Raw genomic sequence first — 22,420 nt, 5'->3', positions numbered from 1 at the left:
CAGTCTAAGTAGGGAAGGCCAGGCTATTACAGCGTCCATCCGCCTTTTCTAGTTCCACCAGGTGGACCCCGAGGTATTCCCAGCCGGCTATGCGTCATAAGCCCCCCAACCTGTCCTACAGCTGTATTGGTATTGGGTTCTCATAGCCAATGCTGACTTTCACTTCCTGTTTTCCTGTATTAGCAAGCTGGTAGGATGACAACAAGGATATTCTATGATAAACATACATTGAAAAGACAGTTGGTACACCCCAGACTGGTCACCACAATTGAGAGCACTGGTGTCTAACTCAAGGCATGGGGGTCAGATCCAGTCCGCTAAATTGTTTTACGTGGCCCGCCAAAGCCTGGATGATAGTATACACATCAAAGAGACACTTTTATTTTGTATCCTTTTAAAATAGTTTAAAAAAACATGTATTTTAGAATTATTTTTAACTTTACAATAGAAATACAATCAAATACATTATTTTGTGGTAAATGTATTTGTCCTGTCAATTTGACACAGTTTTTAACTTGTAGCTGCATAATTACTTATCGTGTCGGGGTCTAGGACCAATTAACCCCAATAAACAAAAGACATTTATTTTGTATTTTAGAACTGTATCTATTGGCGTGGTATTCCATGGTTTGTGCTTTGTACCCTCACTGTACCCAAAATTAAGCGGACCATCACCAAAGCATGAGGAGGGAGTACTGTTATAACCCTGTGTTAAGTCAACGTTGAGAAAATTAGGTGATTATGCTACAGTATTTTGTATGGTACAGTGCCAATGTGGTCTACCTACACAGGTACATTTGACCTGAAACAATGTTTGTTGACTGTTGCTGGGACAGTGACTGTGACTGAAGTGTTGAAGAGAAACAGCAACATCCTTTCACAGGAAAGGTGATTGGAGCGAAGAAGACAGAAAAGACACAGATGTGTGTGTGTGTGAGTCACACCCCCACATATGAATGAAAGTATATGGTTTATTTAGCACTTTTAAGTATGGTTCTGTCTGACAGACAAATAACAGCAAGCTGGTGAATGCTGGTACGCATCAGTGAACACTTGGGCATCCATCGTTGTGTATATATCCTGATCTACGGCTATAAACTCAAATCTAAATAAAGATAACATTTTCACAGTGTTAACATAAGACTGTACACATAGCACTACACACTTTTTAAATAAGTCTTCGTTCACAATGGACGCCTCATCCAGTAAGCAAAGTACAAAGGCAGGCATACACCGTGATATTTCATCCTCTGCTGATTGTGTGAGGGATCAGCAGGGCATCAAATACTAACCTTCCTAATGTACGGAAGCTCGTATTTACTCCCATGTTTGCAATGTCATGATTTCATGTACCGGGTCGGGGAAACAAACTGTGCTGTCATGTTGCAAATACGTTCATGTTACTTCCCAAAGAGTCAGCATGTTGAGCTCTGACCTGCCAAGTTTAGGCAGGCTGAAACTCATTGTGTGAGGCAGCAGGATCTTTGTGTTTATCTTTGAAAATGCGCTTAGCAGGACATTTAAAAAGGAAAAGTGCAACTTTGGGGGGAATTTTGCCCATCATGTGAGACATGAACGCACATCTTTCTCTCGTGTGTGTGCTTAAGACGTAAAAACAGCTAAAAAGAGGCAGATCATTAATGCACGTAAAAGGGACACGCCTATTCTGAAAAGCACCAAACAAGCAACAACAAGGCTCCTTTGACATAAGACAACCTGCACATTACTTAACATTGTTACACCCAAGAACTACTTTACTGGCGTAGTGACATCTCGCCACACGGCCTCACGATGAGCTTCACCATAGGTAACACTACATATAGGAGTCGCCACTGTTTGAAAAAGTTAATGCTAGGTGTAGCTTTCCATCACAACCCAAGAAGGAAGTTCCGCTAATGCTTAAAAAGAGCAAAATACTGTAAGTATGACATGTCATCATGAATGTACCTGTCATTACAATGGCTATAAAACCATAAAGCCTTGTTGGAGGTGTTTTAGTTGCAGCCTTTCTAGGCAGAATAGGTGTGTCCCATTATGTGCATGAATTACCGCCCTCTTCTTAGCTGTTTTATATGTTTAGAACACACAGAAAAGAGAAAGATGATGATGGACAATATTCCAGAAAGTACACTTTTCCTTGAAGGTTCCATGCATCCAAAGTGAGACGTTGTAGTGGTCCTCATAGAAAGCCGAAAGGCCAGCTCAAATTTCGTTTTATGAAGTGGTGATTTGTTCTTTGGGAAAGAACAGCAGCGGGTTGGACATGAGGCACTGGCTGCTTGTCAATCTTAGTGTGTGTGTAATTGTGCCTTTTGGAAGGCACCATTCATCTTCTAAACCCTTTCCACCAGCTCTTCTCAGGCATGTCCACACCAACACGTATATTTTCAAAAAGGCACATTTTCACTATGGTGGAGTTAAAACAAAACCCAAAAAAAGTTATCCACATAAAAACATTCACTGGCTGTCATGTTGATTTTGTCCAATCAGAAGCCTGGAAAGCAGCCTCAGCTGACTTGGTTGCACATTATAGCACCAGAAGACATTTACAGCAACACGCACCAGCAGAGGTCTCATTTTCTCCTATTATGTTGACTACATTTGGTTATAGGAGTTGAAATATGACTATAGGGGTGTTATTTCATGTCTAGAGGGCTCTAATAATGCTAAAAAGTGTACTGTATATAGACGGTGGTAAACAGGTTTTGTATACTACATTTATAACTAAGGACTCTTCTACTTCACAGAAAATCACTTCTGACAGTCTGGTCTGGAACCAATTAACTGTTCAATAATAGAGTTTTTGTATGTAATAAGAAAATGATCTGAAGAAAGTACCAGTCCTGTAGGCTTTTCGCTCCCTGTTAGACGGATTTACACCATTTGCACCATCACAGAACCAGGAATGAAGACAACAGTCATTCCCTCACTGCTGACGGAGCAGTAAATGGCCGGGAGGAAGTTTGCCATCAAATTTCATATGAAGCTCCCAGTCAATCATTAATTCCATTGACGTTTTACCAACTACTTTTAAGTCTCAGGCTAATAACACGGCCAAAGGGCATCTCTTTAACTCCATACAGGAGGCGTACTTTTGTTAGTAAATGCGGGATGATTGTGTTATTAAACCCTGCTGCTATTGCTATTTAATACTGCGTTTGGTACCGTTTGTATCTACGCTGTCCACCGGGACCACAGGGTGGTGTTTGGTTCTTCATGACATGTTAGAATGAGAATAAAATCAACTTTGACCTTTTGAAATGAAATGTGGGTGTTGGTGTGGACATCCTTCAGGACGCATGATTCTTACAGATGCCGTGAGACGCAACAAGGTTTGTTTCGACAATTGGGCAGTGACATAGTTTAATTTGTATGATTGCATGGGTACATTTATCAGCGTGTGTCCGTGTGCAGTCAATCATCTACACCAGATAACGGCTCTGAAAGCAGCACTTGCAACAGAGGCATCTTTGTACCTGCTTGATGTCCTCTCTGGTCTTCAAGCCACGTGTCTTTTTCTTCCGTAAGACGTCACCCAAGGCTTGGCTGAATTGGGGTTTTGTGGAGTAAGCTTTGAGCCAATAGGAAAGCTTGAACCACTTCCTGGGTCTGCAGGGGCGTGGTGTTGACATCCTCAAGGGCGTCCGCCACGGCAAACTGTCGGTCCCTCAGTCGGTTCCAGTTGGATAAAATATTGTGGTATTCAAATACCTTCTCATAGTTACCCACAGAGTTGTAGAGTTTGATGAGGCCTCTGTAGTCGTACTCCAAGCCGCTGTAGCCTTCTCCAAACAGCTTCTTTCCTACAACAGCAAAGCGGATAAGGACATTTAATTTGCAATCACGCCACAATGCAAGCGCAACAGTCCATCACAGTCCGTCCTCTTCATTTACAACTACACACAAACACGCACGCACAGCACAGCAGAGTACTGGGATCACTTCTCTGCAGCAGTGATTCTCAACTGGTGCGTCACAGTGCCGTTTTCAGTGGGCCCTGGGTCAAAAAATGTCTACTGTCATTTCCAGTGTGTAAGCCATTGCTTGCTTCTTACGCTTTGAACCCTGTGGCTAACACAATGGTGTGGGCTAAGTCATGTCCAAATTCCGCTTTACTTCAAAACCACAACTAACTGTTAAAATACTGTGAGTATATATAACAATGTAAGAGTCTGACTCATTCGTGCATGCTGGGGCGCTGCAAGGACGTCAGCCTCCCTCTGGGATCTGGGCTCCCTCTGGTGGACAGATGCAGCATTGCAATGACATTCATTCATTTCTATGCCGTTTGTTCGCCAATGAATTGAGAAACACTTGAATATTTTTTTATTTTAAACTCATATGCATAACTTTTGAGTATTAAGTTGCTGTGTGATGAGTTTGTAAGCTACCACAGTGAGTCAGACTGTTACAGTATGTTGAGTAATGACCTCCTGCAATTTCCAAATGGTTGACAAGCTCACCGCAAGGTTTTTCATAGCTTATGATTGGCTCCAGTCAAATCAAGAGCTGCCTGCAATTCATACACCAGAATTTACAGTAATCACTACATGCCCATGACTGCACCACACATTCTTGTCTGTGCTATTGGCTCACTTGTCTGTAAACTGTTGCAAACAGTACCTAAAAAGATCGACACCCGAGAGGTGTTTGTTGAAAAATTTAATTTGGGTCACCGCTTGTCATCAAAGGGTGATGGCGGGTTCTGCAGCCAAAACCACTGCTCTACAGTAACTTATGGTCTGCACACATGGACATGAGTGTGTGTGGGAAGGCTTGGCAAATCATTTTATATACCAGTATAAATATTTCCAATGATAAGAGAATGACTTGTACCGATATAAATGACAAATGTAAACTTGAATAAAGAAGTAAGTGAAATGGTGTGCACACATCTGAGATGTGACCCGCCCACCTGAGAAAGCAAGTTCATTTATATCAGCCCTTGTTACTACACTGAACAAGCCATTTCAGCTCTGACCCACTACGATCCACCATCATGACACACGGGATGATGCAAGAGGGATGTTTTTAATGTGATATTGTCTGACCGATAGCAATGGAGCGCAGGTAGAGCCTCTCTGCATCGTCATACTGGTTCATGTCGTAGTTGTAAAGGGAGGCCAGGTGACCCACGGAGAGCGCCACCTCGTAGTCCTCATGGCCCAGAAGCTGCTCCTTAATCTGGATGGCTTTGATGTGCATCTCCTCGGCTTCCTAGTAAGAGTCCCATAAACACCAGCGTCACAATAATGTACAGTAGCTATGCAACCCAAAATACACTCAATGATGACAGGCTTTCAATCCTGGAATAGTTCATTCTCTCCCTGCTTCCACACCTCTACCTCTTAAACACGACAGGCTGATCAAGACCAACATCAGCTCATAGAAAGATGGAAAAGGCGGAATACAAAGTGCTTATTGAGCATGCTCATTGCTCAAACGCCTAAGGATGGTGGGCTTTGTTTTGGGTGCAGTATGGTGTTTTCTTCCACTGATAATGATATCAGCACACTGCAGAACATTTGGTACGACTAGTGTGCAAACTGTCTTTCTCTGAAAGTTAATGTTTGTCTACATGTGAGCACAGAGGAAGTTATAATAAGCTGGGGGAAAAGGAGCAGTTGATTTGCTCACCCACACAGCACAGGTCATCTCGCCTCATTTGAGTTTTTTTTTTTTTAATAAATTATCAGTCATCTGAGGTATTTTTAACGTGATCAGATTTGTGGTATGACCTCATAATTCCCTATGGTGCACCCATACTTCTAATATGTTGCCTAAATGCACAACATGCTGAATGAAAGGAGGTTTTAATTTCACTGATGGCATGATATGGATGTTTGTGCCACATAGAAATATGCAGCTTTCCAAATTGTACGTATCCTTGCCAGCATTACTCTTATTTGTGAATTTATTACCACTAACCTGCCTTAGAGATCATGTTATTTTAAAGGCTATTTTTCTGTTGAGACCAAATGTTTGAAATAAATCTAGCACTGTTTAAGTAACTTACATTGCATATTGCAGTACTTTATTTTGCACAAACAAATTCATCCAGTGGCATCACAGTAAAAGCAGCATCATGTGTTAGAGCAGGGGTGGGCAAACTACGGCCCGGGGGCCACATCCGGCCCGCCAAGTGTTTGAATACGGCCCGCCCGTTCTTTCCAAAGTATTTCATTTAAAGTCAACATACAAGCTGGCATCATGGCTTGAGACGACATTTTCATGGTTTGGCGGTTTTATCAATTTCGTTATTTGATGCGGTCTGTTGTTTACAAAGTGAAAAAAGGGACACAAGCACATAATAATAATAATACTAATAATAATAATATTAAATAATAAATTTATTCTTATTATTATAATATATATATATATTATATATTATTAATAATTATATATTATAATATTATAATATAATAATAATATAAAATAATAATAACAAATAATAATAACAAATAATAGAAAATAATACTAAATTTATTCTTCTTATTATACATTTATAACGCACTTTACATCATAATAATAACAACAAATTAATATAAAATAATAATAACAAATAATAAAGAATAATAATACATTTATTCTAATTATTGTAAATTTATAACGTACTTTACATCAAATAAATGATCTTAAAGTGCACATATAGCAGATTGCGTAACACTTTTACAGATACAATAATTTCGTTATTTGATGTGGTCTGTTATTTACAAAGTGCTCCTGATAAAAGGGACACAGGCACATAATAATAATAATAATAACAAATAATAATAATATAAAATAATAATAACAAATATAAAATAATACTAAATTTATTCTTCTTATTATACATTTATAAAGCACTTTACATCATAATAATAATAAAAAATAATATAAAATAATAATAACAAATAATATCAAATAATAATACATTTATTCTAATTATTATAAATTTATAACGTACTTTACATCAAATAAATGATCTTAACGTGCACATATAGCTGATTGCATGACACTATTACAGATAGAATAATTTCGTTATTTGATGTGGTCTGTTATTTACAAAGTGCTCAGGACACAGGCACATAATAATAATAATAATAATAATAATAATAATAATAATAATAACAAATAATATCAATATAAATAATAATACATTTATTATTATAAATTTATAACGCACTTTACATCAAATAAATGATCTCAAAGTGCCCATAAAGCAGATTGCATGACACTTTTACAGATACAATAATTCCAGGTGGACTGTTACGTGTAAAATATCGAGTCTGGCCCCCCCGTCAATTTTGTTAAATCAATGCGGCCCGCCAGTCAAAAAGTTTGCCCACCCCTGTGTTAGAGTGTAGTAAATGTAGTACACCACCTTCTAAAGACGCTGTTTAACATTATTAGAGCCCTCTAGAATGAAATAACACCCATATATCACCTTGACATTTCTATTACCCAATATGATAGACATAAGAGAAATAAGACGTACAAGACATGGAATAGACTCAGGCCTCCAGTTTGTGTATAATACTTCCTGTGGTGGCTACTGTCTCAGCAATGCAACATTACTGACACCTACTGACCAGTGACATTAGCAAGATTACTACTCAGAGTGTCTGAAATGTGTGTTTTAGGTATCAACGGTATATCAATGCATGCACGTGACTTCAACTATATATAATGTTCTGAGATGACGAGGGCTGTACTTGTACTTGGTCTGACTGACATGACTCAGCGTTCTATGTGATTGGTGCTGCAACAGAAGGTGTCGGCATCAAACCTTGAACTTTCTCATGGATTGGTAGAGTCGTCCTAGGTTGCCATAATGTTTGGCTGTCTGCACGTTGAACTCTCCAAAGGCCTTCTTTGCTAGCTGCAACGAGGACAGGTGCAGGTCATGGGCCTCCTGCAGGAGGCGCTCTTCTGTCTCTTTGTTGTGGCAATCAATGGCAATTTCTTCCAGGATTAGAGCTGACGTAAAAACAGAACACATCACGCACAAATAAAGATCATTCAAGTAATTAGCAGCAGAATAAAGCATCATTTAGCTTGTTAAGTGTCAGACAGCTATCAAAGGGTGCAGCACAAAACGTAGCACTGCCCAGAGCAGTGGTTCTCAACTAAAAAAAAAAAAAAATCCTACAAAAATAATAAGAAACAAACAGTCGTGATATCTGAAACCCATTTAATTTTAAGATTACTTTTGAGCAAAGTGCAATGAAAAAAAGTACAGAGACAATATATTGCAATCTACTAATTTAATTTCTACTACATTACACTCTTCTACACTCTGTGTGTATGCTGTTGGCCCCGCCAGCACCCACTGAGACAAAGACCATGTAACCAACAAAAGAGCTCACTCTGTTTATGCTATTGTTCTACGGAATGGATGCCAACGCAGCACAAACTAACAGGACGCTTACACACTAGCATACATGCAAAACTATACCTGTGGCTACAACCCGCAAGGCATGCTGGGAGCCTCCTTATTGCTACTCTTCTCCACATGCTACCTCAAAGGCTAACTGTCTTCATTCAATAGAAGATATGAGGAATTTGAGTTGGGTCCCTGCTTGTCATTAAGGGGTGATGGTGGGGGTTGAAAACTACTGCCCTCTGGGCCAGAATGTTAAAGAGAACTGAAAAGCGTGGACATCGATCAACCTGACTAGGACCAAGACAGACAGCAATCTACTGTTGTACTGCTGTGTGTGAGTACTGCCTGTACTGTCTTACCTTTCACTCTCTTGGAGGACGCCAGGAGCAGATGGTCTTCAGGCAGAATGTGAGTAATGATGTCTATGGCACGTTCTGCATGGAATCTTGACAACACACAGAGAGCCCACGTCATCGTCTCACTACTGTCAACATACAAACCCTATTTGTCTAGACAGCGTTTAGAGGTGAAAACAACATGAAAACTAGACAGCTGCCTATGCTGCTAAATATTTTTTGAATACTTCACCATGTACACACATGCTAGTGATTTGAGAACCAATACCAAAATATCAATACTAAAATTGATTCTCAAATTAACAAATGGATACTTTAGATACTTTAGAGTCTTTTTAGGGGATGTCTGTTGAAACTGACTGTAAAGGGTTCCATGTGTCAACATAGTTCTTAATAATGAATCATTTATTTGAATGCTTTGACTTTTATTTGACTTTAAAATCCAATTTTTACATATTGCAAATGATTTTGTCCTGTATTATCTATCTGTAAGTAATGTGCAAGTATAATGATATGACAACTGTGTTGTTAGGACACCAATTATGTCTAGCTGCTGCATTAACCACTGACTGACTAAATACACACATGTGATTTTTCACTTAATTTTCCTTCAGTTATGAATACAAAAATGAAGTTTTGCTGTCTGATGACTGGGGAAGTGTCCAGGTGTCATGTCACGTATAACAAGTGTCTCCTTCCATATTATTCTGACATTTGTCACCAATTATCAACTATCATTTGTTACAATTATCTGGCTTGTACTTACAGAGCATTATCAAACTTCCCAGAGCTGTACTGGTGGACATATGAGGAATAGGCCAGGTCTTCATGGGCTGTGGCAACATGGATGTTCTTTCCTCCAAACACAGACTGTCTGATGTCCAGCGCTGTCTGCCATTTGCACAAGAAGAAACAACTAAGTTCTCCAGATACAGAACAACAACTGACGTTACGATAATCTGGTGCTGGATATTATAAATGTGGCCTGCTGTGCCATGGGAAAATATCCTATTTCACTTCAATATCTTGGTTTTAGCTACAAATAATGACAGGCAGAAGAGGAAGTCGATAATGTACATAATACATTAGACTCATGTTAAATATGATGCGCCTTGGCTCAATAAAGCCAGGAGACTTAAAGGGAGCTCGGATGTACAGCATTAGATAAGTCATATCCATAAATCCCTCCTTTATTGCACTTCATTGGTGCAGTAAGTACATTCATAAATTGAGTACTTTGGTAGTTATGGCAATAAAAACCTGCTTACAAACGCCTCAAAATGGTTTTTAACATTAGAGCCTTGAAGCCATGAAATAACACCCCTATAGTCCACAATATAGTAGACATGATCTGAGAAACACAGACATTCCGAAACACATTCACTTTGCACTCAAGATGGAACTTTCTATATTTATTTCACATTAATATACCTTTTTATTTCAGCGGCTATTCTAGAAGATTGTTTACATTTTAATAAAACTTTGCACACCTATTTGGCTTTGACTGTTCCACTCATTTTGTGGTAAAAAAATCGGGATACAAGTTTTGGTCCATATTGGCCAGCCGTATTCCAAGTGTTCCAAAATGGTGTTTTGTTTTCACAGAGTTAGTACTTACCTGGTAAATAGCGACAGACTGGCATATATTGTCTACATTTAATAAGTAAAATCCGTAATCCAGAAGAGTGTCAGAGTATTTAGGGTGCTTGTGCCCAAAGTGTTCCCTGTAAGAAAGAAAAACGCAGTATGACGTCACTGTGATCAAACCTGCATCACAAGCCAAAGTGAAGCAATTTACCTTGCAAGAAACACGGCATGTTTAATCAACTGTTCTGCTTTCCTGAACTCTCTCTTCACCACACAAGCCTGCAGCACAAAGACAACAGCAATAACAGCTATAAATGAGGGATTACTGCACTGTATGTATTTTTCACACAAACCATGAAGTGGTGAGGGGTTACTATACTGCACATCCTTCATGGCCATGATGACTGACCACACACTTGTTAGTAATACACAAACACGACAGACCTTGGAGGCTTGGCGAAGGACATCGACCACTACTTTAACTGGGAGGCCTGGAGTAATTTCCTTCATGGCCTCTATACACCATCGGTATGCCTGGAACACATTCATGAAATACTCAAGTTGGCGGGGGTACAAGCAAGTACCAGTATTCAAGTACAGGCGGTCCTTGTGTAGCTACCATTGCCGGAAATAAATACTATATGAAAAAAAAAACGACAACTACAATAGTTACTTGCCCACGGCAGGAAGGACAGTACATTTTTTTTTCCTTCATGATGTCTCCCAAGATTGAGGCAGACTCTAGGCTTCAATATGCCCCATAAATGGACAGTAATAACTAAGGAGTGTAGTGCTCTCAGACAAACATAGGGATACTACAAGTAAGTCGTTCTTATATTTCATCTTTGATTGAGTGTATTTGATATGCGTTCTGTGTACAGTGTGAGAGACTGTTCATTAAGATTCTAACCTACTCTAAAACTACACTTGGGACGGTGTGGTATGAACGGAACCAGTACGTAGACCGAGGACCGCCTGTGTAATATGTCGCTGATGTTTACCTCATCATAATGACTTTTGGCAAAAAGCAAGGCACAAAGCTCGCCGTACAATGCTGCCTTGTTGGCCTGGTGGCCATGTTTGGCTAACTTCTCCATATGAGACTGAGCAAGCTTGAAGGTCTCTTCCCCCAGGTGGTATTTACAATTGCCATTGCGCACATGAAGGATCCTGTGGAGGTAGAAAGATGACATGAATTGCAATCTTTAATGTATGTAGCCATGGTTAAAAATGGATATGCACAAAAGCATCGCTCAGTTGATGGATAAGCTGTGACTTTTTTCTTATGCTTTGAAATGTCTGAAGAGGAGACTTCTGGCATGACAGCAAGATTGGCCTAGACCAGGGGTGTCAAACATACGGCCCGTGGGCCGGAACAGGCCCCCAAGGAGGTTCGATCAGGCCCGCAGGATAATTTGAAAGTGGAAAAAATGCATAAAAGACATGGAATTAATATTTTTAATTCGCTGCAATTCATGGATTATCCGCTAAGGGGCGCACTCTTTCCATCAGAGTAGAAGACAAGCCGCATCACTGAGACAGACTGAAAACAGCAGACGGTATCAATGCGCCATCTGCTGCTTGTTACGACGTTGTTAATACCTTGGTCTCTACCTCTCCGCTACACCCTCATTAGCCAAAATGTCGTTATCCAAACGGAGAAAAGTAGATAAGGAGTGTAGAATTTTCAAAGAAAAATGGACCACGTCCTATTTATTTACAGAGATGCACGGAAAACCTTTGTGCTTGGTGTGTTTGCAACAAGTTTCGGTATTGAAGGAATATAATATTCGACGCCACTACGAGACTCATCACAGCAAAAAATATGACGGCTTACTGTTTGCATTGAAAGAATACAGCTCTGTGAAGATGAATCCTTACTGTGGTGATTTAAAAAATGTGCACTTTAATGTTAGTCAGCAGCTTCAAAACAAAAGTTGTGTGATGGAATTTTACTGTTCATACAACTCCATAAATTTTCAGTATATATTGTATGTGTATGTATGTTTCATGTATGAAGTTTACAGATTTACAGGACAGGCGAACACTTTCTTCATTACACATTTAAAATCACTCTCCTTAGTTTGTAAGGTGTACGCAGGGATTACATTTAGATTTTATATGCGTATGTGTAAGTGGTTTAAAAATCCCTTTCTTTAAAAGTCTCATTTAATCTTAAAGTGCATTACTATATTTTTCAGTACCAATTAAAGTTTTGTGCCTTTGTACAATCAGTGGGATCAGTTGCATTGCATATTTGTGAATGATAAAAGTAAATTGCACATTTGTCTAAGGAAATATGAGGTGTTTCATAAAATGTTTTGTAAAAGGATAGTTCATTAAATTTCAATATTATCCTAATGTTCCTAATGTGCTTCTTTACACCAAAACAAAGGAAAGACATGATATTTTGGATATTTATAGCAGAGTATGGTATAATTTTAATGGTCCGGCCCACTTGACATCTCCCTAGGCCGTATGTGGCCCACGATGCGAAATGAGTTTGACACCCCTGGCCTAGACGATCGTTGATGAAATTTGCCGTATACTACATGAAACTGACCTGACACAACATTCCACGGCCCTGTAGCAGTGGAGCACCTCACTGTGGAGTGCACAGAGCTGCAAGCAGGAAAGAAACACTTTCTCTGCATCTCCATACCAGCCTGCATCTGACAAGAAACCCCCTGCAAGAAAACACACCAGATGGGAACAATCAGCACCGTGTATGGAAGGAGCATCAGCTTTCATCTCCAATCAAATCTGAATGGAAAGAATCCTACTGTGACACTTCAACACAGTATGATGTAGCAGCGGCCATTTCTAAAATTCATCTAAAATCATTTTTACAAGAAGCCGAAAAGAGCTGAAAAACGTACACAAACAGAGGCAAAAACATGCTAACCGAGGTTCCACTGTATTTGCTGTGCAAACCACAACACAAAAGACTAAATGTTGGCTGTTTTACCTGAAATATGTATTTCACTTCTTTGCATTTTGGACCGACACTGAGTTGGGTTTCAGCGTGTGTCATAAAGTTGGAAATAAAGCTGTCATTCATTAGTGAAAAGCATTGTTATTTAAAGTAAATCATGCTGTGTGTATATGTGTGTATGTATGTATGTATATATATATTTTTTGGGGGGTGCACTGATTTCACATAGCAGCATATAAAGGAACACTACACCTAGCGTTAACTTCTCCGAACCCAAAAACACAGCAGCATTTGCAGCAGCTCCAATATGTAGCCTTACGTCTTGCTTGTGGCCTGAGGCATTGTCAGTGAGTGTGTGGTGAAGCTAGCCGCTAGCCGGCTAATAGAGGGCCAGTGTGGTGTGGAGTGGTGTTACTGCGTCAGTAACATAGAAACAACGCTAATAACTATAACGGTTAATGAGTTTTTTCCAGAAGGCTTTATCGATGGAATAGATTAATCTCAATATGTGCATTCATTAGCTGCCTCTATTTATCTGTTTTTAGATCTTTGGAATGCACAGAAAAGGGAAAGCCGTGTGTTCATGTCTCACATAAGGATTGGACACTTGAACTGAAAATCTGCTTGGTTTGGTACCAGAAAACTGCCGCCTCACACCAATGAGAAGGGTCAAAGTCATATAAAGACTGAACATGTTGTCATCACAATAAGCCAGCAAACATACAACACTGAAGCCCAGCCAAGCCCAGCATTTACCCAACACAAAGCCAAACTGGATGGCCTTCTCTTTGACGTGGATTTGAGACTCTGCAATGTAGGAGCAGCGGCGGCTGAAGGAATTGGCCAGCACTGAGGCAACTTTCACCCCATGGTCCATTAAGGCCTGGAAGCAGTGGTGGAGGAGGTGCCTGTAATGAGAAGCATCCATGTCAGTGTAAACACAAAATGCTAGTATACACAGTGCAGGCACTTTGGCCACCATAGACACAGAAACCTTTTTGGACTACTTGCACACGCAAGTCACACACAGTCACACACACATCATTCTTCTGCTGACATACGCTGTAACTACTTATACAGCAAGTCTCATATTGACTGACAAATATTAAGTTTTTAATTGGTTATGGGAGCATGTTTGTAACCACAAAACGCTGCACATGGAACATAAACCGAGGACCACCTGTACTCATGGACAGCAATTCCTCACCGGTTTTCCAAAAACACATTCATTAATAAATCCTGGGCGGCACGGTGGTCTAGGGGTTAGCGCACAGACCTCACAGCTAGGAGACCAGGGTTCAATCCCACCCTCGGGCATCTCTGTGTGGAGTTTGCATGTTCTCCCCGTGCATGCGTGGGTTTTCTCCGGGTACTCCGGTTTCCTCCCACATTCCAAAAACATGCTAGGTTAATTGGCGACTCCAAATTGTCCATAGGTATGAATGTGAGTGTGAATGGTTGTTTGTCTATATGTGCCCTGTGATTGGCCGGCGACCAGTCCAGGGTGTACCCCGCCTTACGCCCGAAGACAGCTGGGATAGGCTCCAGCACCCCCCGCGACCCTCGTGAGGAAAAGCGGTAGAAAATGAATGAATGAATGAATGAATAAAAAAAATGCTTGAATGCTTGAATGGGGCCTATTATTAATGGGGCCTATTATTAATCAATATGCATATTGTAGCAAATGGTACATATTTTTTAGCCTAAATGATCAAGCATAAAATGTCTAACTAATGATGTAAAATACAAATGTAAGGCATTCAGAAGATGCATTCACATGAAATAACGGTCCTCTAAAACTAATACGTGCTCGTGCCATACTTGACACAACACTGAAGTGTTGGCTATGACTGACGGTAAAACTTTCACAGCACTCAAGTGGCAAATATGCACACAGGAAGCAAAAATGCTTTTTTTTTCTCAACAATCATCTTACCTCTTGTCTGAAGCCCGAAGAACTTTAGCAAAGACTTCCAGGTCACAAAACTCCCCTCCCAGCTGACATAGCCTACCCTGCTGGTAAAGCTGAAACACAACACATCCAATGAGAAAAGCAATAACAATGCAAATACTCGCCATGCACAATATACCGATATGAAAACTTCCTGCTTCACGAGACCGAAACTGATAGTTGTTAATATTTATTATTGCTTCAATTCAGATGTAAGAGTAGTTTGTGGACACCTGGGGGTAAGGAAACTCAAAGTGATACCAGTACTAATACCACAACATAAAAATAGCAGTGGTTCAGGTGGTCTGAAGTGGTTTGCTGCCCGACGGGGGCGGGAGTCGGCGGCGTGTCAGGCGGCTTGTTGTTAGCGAAGCGTTTGGAGGTGTCTAACACTAATCCCCACACGATGGACACCATGTTTGCTGATAACACATGTTCACAGCACATCACACGTAGGAGAAAAGGAGCTGCCGGGGATGGGGGAAGGTGGTTTTGGCTTCAAACCTCATGATACTTTGCCCCATTCATCCTGGTTGTCCTGTCCCCTTTGACGAGAAGCATGATGTTTCCCCTTCCCCTTGTGCTTCACAGTAGGGATGAGGTTCTTGGGGTCCAACTCAGCATCCTTCTTCCTCCAAACACGAAATAGTTCAATTTTGGTCATGTCTGGCATTCTTAAGACGGGCCTGGATGTGTTTTTTTTAAGCATGGGGACAGGATTTCAATCCATGACGTGGTGTTGGCGATGGTACCTTTGCAGATCATTCATCAGCTCTTGTTGGTCTATTCTTTACAAATCGCAAGATCAAGTTGAGATCTTTCGTGGAGCCCCAAGCCGAGGAAGATTATCTGTGACCTAAGTATTCAATTTTTTAACTATTACAAATACAGAAGCCTTTGTCACACCAAGTCGCTTGCCTATAGCACCATAACTTATCCCAGCCTTGTGTAGGTCTACAATTCTGTCTCTGATGTCTTCTGAGAGCTCTTGGCCTTGGACTTGGGCATGGTGGAGTATGACGTCTGACAGTTTGAAGCTGTGGACAGGTGTCTTTTATACAGGTAACGAGGTCAAACAGGCGCCACTCAAACAGATAACCAGAGCTTCTTCGGGAGGGCCAGAATTCCTGCTTTTTTTTGTAGGTGCCAAATATTTATTGCTTGCAAGAATATACAAAAAATGTTCAAAAAATCATCATACGTGATTATTCTGAATTTTTGTCCCACATATTCTGCCGCTCAGATGAACAACCGGTGGACGTCCAAATAAATGATGGCCCCAGTGTAGGTGATGTAACAGTGTTATGTTATGTTACGCCAAACAGGTGTTACATTATGTGTCACAGGTGTTGTTACGTTGTGCTACACACATGTGTTACATGATGCTACAGTTGAGGAACACAACGGACGTCCAAGCTAAAACAAGTGTACTCGATGATGCCCTCCATAATTGTAAAATGTCACGAGTTTGCCGCTTCTAACCGTACGTGTTGAATCTGCGCATGTGCAGTAATTAAACTACATCAAGCAGAGATATTTGTGTGCTCCGTGATACCAATACATTTACATAAATCAATACAGGTAGTATCTAATGTACAATATGTACATTAACAATAATGTACGCATCATCTTAGCGGACCAGTGCAGAATTAGACTGACACTTAGCCGGCTAATGTTAGCAAATGAGACTTACCTTATAATAGACATCGAACTGGATGTTTTCCGGGAGCGAGCGTATGTCCTTCCTCGATCGGCTGTAATTGTCCACCACGACGGAGATAGCAGTGTTATACAGTGATTCTGGGATCCATTCTAACTCCACCGCAGCCATGTTGTTTTCTTCTCCAACAACAGCCACACTTCTACATGAGATGCCAGCACTCCTGCAACATTTGCTGCCAGCACCGTCCGACAGGCCACAATTTGCTCTACATGAAATGCCGAATTTTCACTTGCTACGTGGAGGTCCGGGATAACGCTAAATGGACCCTTATGACCTGATGCACGCAGGCCTTTCCTCTTCTACCTCCATTATTCAGGCAGACAACACCTCATAGAACCCGATGACGTCACCCAACACAACATTTCTTCTTCGTCTTCTTCTCACGCGCGGCACACAACCACTTGGCGCACTTCTGCCACCGTGTGGGGGTGGCGATCATAACAATCATATACGGTAATATTCCAAATTCACTACTACTGTTAATCAAAATAATACAAATGACAATAATTATTATAATATTATTAATAATAGTATTTATAATATTATATAATTATTATGACCCCAACCACCACATCGTGGCAGAAATGCGCCAACTATAATAATAATAAATATTATTATTATTATAATTACTATTATTATTATTATCATTTATATAATTACATAATAATAATAATTAGTGGTATAATAATAATAATATATAATAATAATAATAATAATAATAATAATAATAATAATAATAATAATAATAATAATAATAATAATAATAATAATTGATATTATTATTGCTATTATTATTGTTGTTGTTATTGATATTAATATATAATTATTATTATTATTATTATTATTATTATCATTCATAATAAAAAATCTCATATATTTATCAGTCTTGTTGTAAGTACAACGTTGTCAAGAATTGGCATGAGCCGGTCTGGAACCCAAGATACAGACTCAGATTTTGGAACAAAAAATATTTATTACAAGAGAGAGTGTCCACAACATGGTATAGTACAAAATAACAATAGAAAAGAACAAATAAGAAAAACAAAATAGGCTATGGAGGTCGGAGAGAAAAATACAAAACCCAGAACACTGTAGCAAAAGGCAGACAGGAAAAAACTATTCAGAAGAAACAAGAAGAAAAAACGCTGCTGACCAAAGGTCGAGCAGGATGAAAACCAGACAACAGAAAAACACTGCAGAATAAGTCTAGCGGGCTGATTAAAAGCCAGAGAGCAAGCAGAGGCAGCATGGAGGAGTTTGAGGGACAATCTGGCAATGCACTGGTCTCAGAGCAGAGCTTAAATAGTCAGGTCTAAATTAGCCAGATGTCCAGGAGCAGCCCTCCCACTGCTGGTCAGGATGCCAGGGTGCACTGCAGAGAAAAGGCAGCAGGCAGCAGCAAAGCGACAACACGGGTCATGACAACTACTCAACAATTTTCGACTTTCTTCTTGTAAATGTAGAACTTTATTTTGTAATATTACATCTTTTTTCTCGTAAATGCACAACTTTACTCTTGCAAATTTATGACTTCATTCTTTTGTAATTTTACATAAATTTATAATTTTGCTTTTTTTGCATTTATTTACATTTAATAATTATGACTTTATTCTCCTAAGTTACAAGAATAAATAAATTACAAGAATAAAGTTGTACATTTTTGAAGAAAAAGGGAATAATTTTATGAGAAAAAAAGGAATAAATTCATGAGACTAAAGTTGTAAATGTACAAAAAATAAAGTTCTAAATGTACAAATTTCTAAATTAACAAAATGTACAACTATATTCTCATGAATTTAGGGTTTTTTTCATAGAATTCAGACTTTATTCTTGTTATAATGTTATTCCTCATAAATTTACGACTTTATTCTCATAAATATCAAACTTTTTTTCTTTCTTTTTCTGTAAAGACAAACCAAAGCGGAATGTGATCCATGCACGTATACGGCATGTACCGTATATTCCTCCACAGTAGATGTAGGGTAATAACGGTGTGACTGCTAAGCCATCATCCCACAGGCAGGCTGCACACGACAAGACCATTGTTGTTTCCAGCAGACAATGCTGGCTGTGATTGTCTCCTCCACCTTCTACTGGCATCTTCCCAGCATCATCCACACACTCCAGAGGAAAAAAGGCCGTCTTTGTGTCAAAAAAACAACACTGGAGTCTTTGTTTGCTCCAAAGCCAGCTGCTTCTTACAGTATCATTCCTCATGGATGGTGTTCCTGGGAGACCTTGGAGGAACGTGTAGGGATCAGCCTTCGTCTACCACATCCCACTCCAGGATCTCATTCAAGGTATTTACTCCCAGACCTGGCTCTTCCAACAACACCCCACTGCTCGGATGCTACCACACCCGGTTGGTTTTCTCGCCCTGTACTCTACGCTTCCAAGGAAACTGCGCTTTTGATTGAGTGCCACTGCTAAATAACATGCCACGGGGCCAAGGAAGGTATCAGCAACAAGATAAAGAAGGTGAGAAGCAGGATTGAATACGTACAAAGATGGAGGAGGAGTCTTCAGTCAATTTCATTCAACTCATTTAAACTTCTTTACCGCATGTATGAGTAGTTCTCTTGATAAAATGTTTTTTCTTCATGTTTTTGTGTGTCTGCAATGGACGAATAGGATTTACAGTAATCACGACTCACTCTTTTTCCGCTGGCACCATTACTCCTTCAAACAGCCAAACCTCGGAAGGTGTGTATTTCAGCTAACAGAGAACATGGAAGCCAAACAAAAAACCTTACCAGTCACATGAAACATCAGTGTCACAGTGTTTGAAAAGTGTAAAAGCTTTGAGAGACCTCCGTGGTGTCACACCAGCTGCTTGGAGCATGTGTCCCAACACAGTGAACCTTGCTGGGGCACAGCAGGTGGCTCCTTGCCCTCTATACTCTGGTTCTCCTGGTGGTAGTGATGTCATGATATTTGGTCACACTCTAATTTCTTCCAATACTTCTTACATTTAGGTTAAATTTCACTTTTAAAAAACAATTTATTTATTAATTTTTTTTCAATTTTTTTTTTCAATTTAAAAAAGTTATCAGGTCTTGAGAAGCAGAAATCGAAAAAAAAAAGATATAGTGGATGTGTCATTTCCATGGTTTCCTATGGAAAAGCTTGCCTGGGTTTATGTACTGAGCATTTGGAGGCACTGCTGTATATCTATGATCTATGACTCTTTCATCACATCCTGATAGCTTGGGCTTTGCTGGTGATTGACAACAGTATTCAAAGTGTACTGAATACTAAGGGGTTGGAGGATGTTGAACACATTTACTGTATTATCCCAGCTTTTTGCCAGATGCTAAGTAGAATACGTGTACTACACTGGTGTACACGCAAAAAGGGGAGTGTGTCTACAAGCAAGCAGTCCTATCTGAAAGCCTGTCTGCACATTCTAATATATCCATTTTCATATATCTAGAGTTTGGACATCAGTTGTATTTGCAGATATCTTTGAAGTGGACAAAATGCATGAAATGTACTTTGGCATCAGAGTTTTTTTTTTAAACGACAAGGCAGATCATTATAAGCAGCTGGTGGCAAACCTCCTACAAAGCCCTTAATATGCAATATATCACTTAAGATAGATGTTTGGAATTCCCAACTCGACTTCTTTCCACTGAACTGTGGAGAAGTAAGTGATGATCACAGGGAAGGATTCCTGCAGGACTTTGGCCCTATGAGGGAAAGTGGAATCCATCGATGCTAGCTAAAGAGCCTCCTTCAGTTACTGCATTAAGTCATACTTTAGCTTGTTTTTCATAGATATTCATTCACCTGATACCTTAAGATAGTTCTTATTGATTTCTTGACAGATAAAGAAGTACACCTTTAATATTTTCTAAATATGAATTTATTTTTAGGCAAATTGCCTACTTCTAATGTATAAACAGATGTAAAACATACCTTGAATACATTAGCTAACCATGGGATTAAGACACTTTGCGTACAGTGACCCGATGAAGACGCCGCATGGCTCAGCAAGATAACTCTTCATTAATGATTGAAGTTTATTGATGATAGCCTGATGAGTGGCGATACAGTAAATGATTCATTCAAATATGAAGGTTCATCCTCCAACAATATTTCACTCACAATGCTGTTACTCAGCTCATGATCCATGTACTCTATGGCCGTAGTCACACTAACAAGCTAAAGTCATGCTATTCTACATACAGAATGCAAATGTTGGTTTTAGCATATTGGATGATATTCATAATAATATTTACGAATGACAGAGGTGTGGGCCAGGCTTGCCTTGCAAAGGAAGCGCGTGCTTGCTTGATGTGGAATTGCATTTGCGAAGGGGAATTCAAACGGGCTGTGAATGAGACCAAATGTTCAGTGGGGCTCAGCAAAGCAGCAGCCATAAGAAACGTGATCCACTTTGTGATAAGATAGCAAAGGAGCAACTACCTGACCCTGTCCACACAGTCCACCCATGCTTTCACATTAGGTAGGTTTATTTTACAACTCTATCCAGTTACTGCTTTTCTATGATCACACAAGAACCTTTATAGAAATATTTACAGTATGTGGGGCTTCTACCATCTTCAAGCCTGGTCTTGAGAGGCATGCTAGAAAAAGAGAAGGTAAATGCTGTGTTGCTTGTAGATGTGAAGATGTACGTATATATGATGTATATATATTTACCAGTGGATAAGATTGTTCAGCAGGAGTAGCATTGGAGTAGTTAGCTTTCAAATGCTACTACGTTTGTTACATGAGTGTTGTGTTTGATGAAGGGACTCTTGATACTGTATGCTCAAGTGATGGTCAGGTAGTGACCGAGTCGTTCAAAACATACACATTTTGTCTTGAACCAGGACTTGTGGGTATTAGTGTCTGTTAACTCCTTCACTTACCCTGCTGATGCTAGCTATGTAAATTAAGAATGTATCCTTGCCTCAAAACAATTCTCATTTGCACTCCCTGTTACTGTCTGAGCTGCTCACTCACTCACTAACGCTCAAACCCGGGAAACGAGACTTGCCGCTAAACTTTCTGCTAACTGCTGTTATGGTCCCAGAAATGGCACTAACTGCTGTGACTCTCCGAGACTCGCCACTAATGTCCGTTACTTACAGTCTCACCACTAACTGGCGTTACTCTCCGAGGCTCAAATGTCCGCTAACTGCCTTTACTCACCTTGACTCACCACTAACTGTCGTTACTCTCCGAGACTCGCCGCTACATGCCCTTACTCACCTAGACTTGTTGTTAACTTCAGTTACTCTCTGAGACTCGCCGCTAACTGCCGTTACTCACCAAGACTCTTTACTAACTGCCGTTACGCTCCCGGAAACGGCATTTGACTGCCGTGACTCTCCGAGACTCACCCCTAACTTAACAGTTACTTGACAGTCTCACTACTAACTGTCATGTTACTCTGCCAGAAACATCCGTTAACTGCTTTTATTCACCTGGACTTTCCGCTAACTCCCGTTACTGTCCCAGAAACGCCGCTAACTGCTGTTACTCACCGAGACTC

At 40.0% G+C, this 22,420-nt stretch overlaps 1 protein-coding gene across 1 annotated transcript; it reads right to left on the bottom strand.

Moving 5' to 3' along the window:
- Window positions 1-924: 924 nt before the first annotated feature.
- Window positions 925-17,271, bottom strand: appbp2 (amyloid beta precursor protein (cytoplasmic tail) binding protein 2). The gene is made up of 13 exons (XM_058080553.1): window positions 16,888-17,271; window positions 15,180-15,268; window positions 14,000-14,151; window positions 12,872-12,995; window positions 11,310-11,478; window positions 10,753-10,842; window positions 10,520-10,587; window positions 10,340-10,445; window positions 9,488-9,612; window positions 8,725-8,810; window positions 7,769-7,959; window positions 5,052-5,217; window positions 925-3,803 (listed from the first exon to the last, which is right to left on the bottom strand). Exons 1-13 carry the CDS (start codon window positions 17,023-17,025, stop codon window positions 3,532-3,534), a joined length of 1,776 nt encoding a protein of 591 aa, XP_057936536.1. The 5' UTR covers window positions 17,026-17,271; the 3' UTR covers window positions 925-3,531.
- Window positions 17,272-22,420: the final 5,149 nt, after the last annotated feature.

The sequence above is a fragment of the Doryrhamphus excisus genome, chromosome 8 (assembly GCF_030265055.1).
Source record: "Doryrhamphus excisus isolate RoL2022-K1 chromosome 8, RoL_Dexc_1.0, whole genome shotgun sequence".
NCBI lineage: Eukaryota > Metazoa > Chordata > Actinopteri > Syngnathiformes > Syngnathidae > Doryrhamphus > Doryrhamphus excisus.
Note: the sequence above shows the minus strand (reverse complement) of the source record. Positions and strands in the feature narration are given on the sequence as shown.

Bases quoted from the DNA above. Each gene is read 5' to 3' on its own strand.
- appbp2 (XM_058080553.1), bottom strand. From the start codon at position 17,025: ATGGCTGCGGTGGAGTTAGAATGGATCCCAGAATCACTGTATAACACT. The intron at 10,843-11,309 runs GTAAACATCAGC...AATGTGTTCCAG, and splicing joins CCAAAAGTCATTATGATGAG to GCATACCGATGGTGTATAGA. The intron at 5,218-7,768 runs GTTTGATGCCGA...GACTCTTACTAG, and splicing joins AATCCATGAGAAAGTTCAAG to GAAGCCGAGGAGATGCACAT.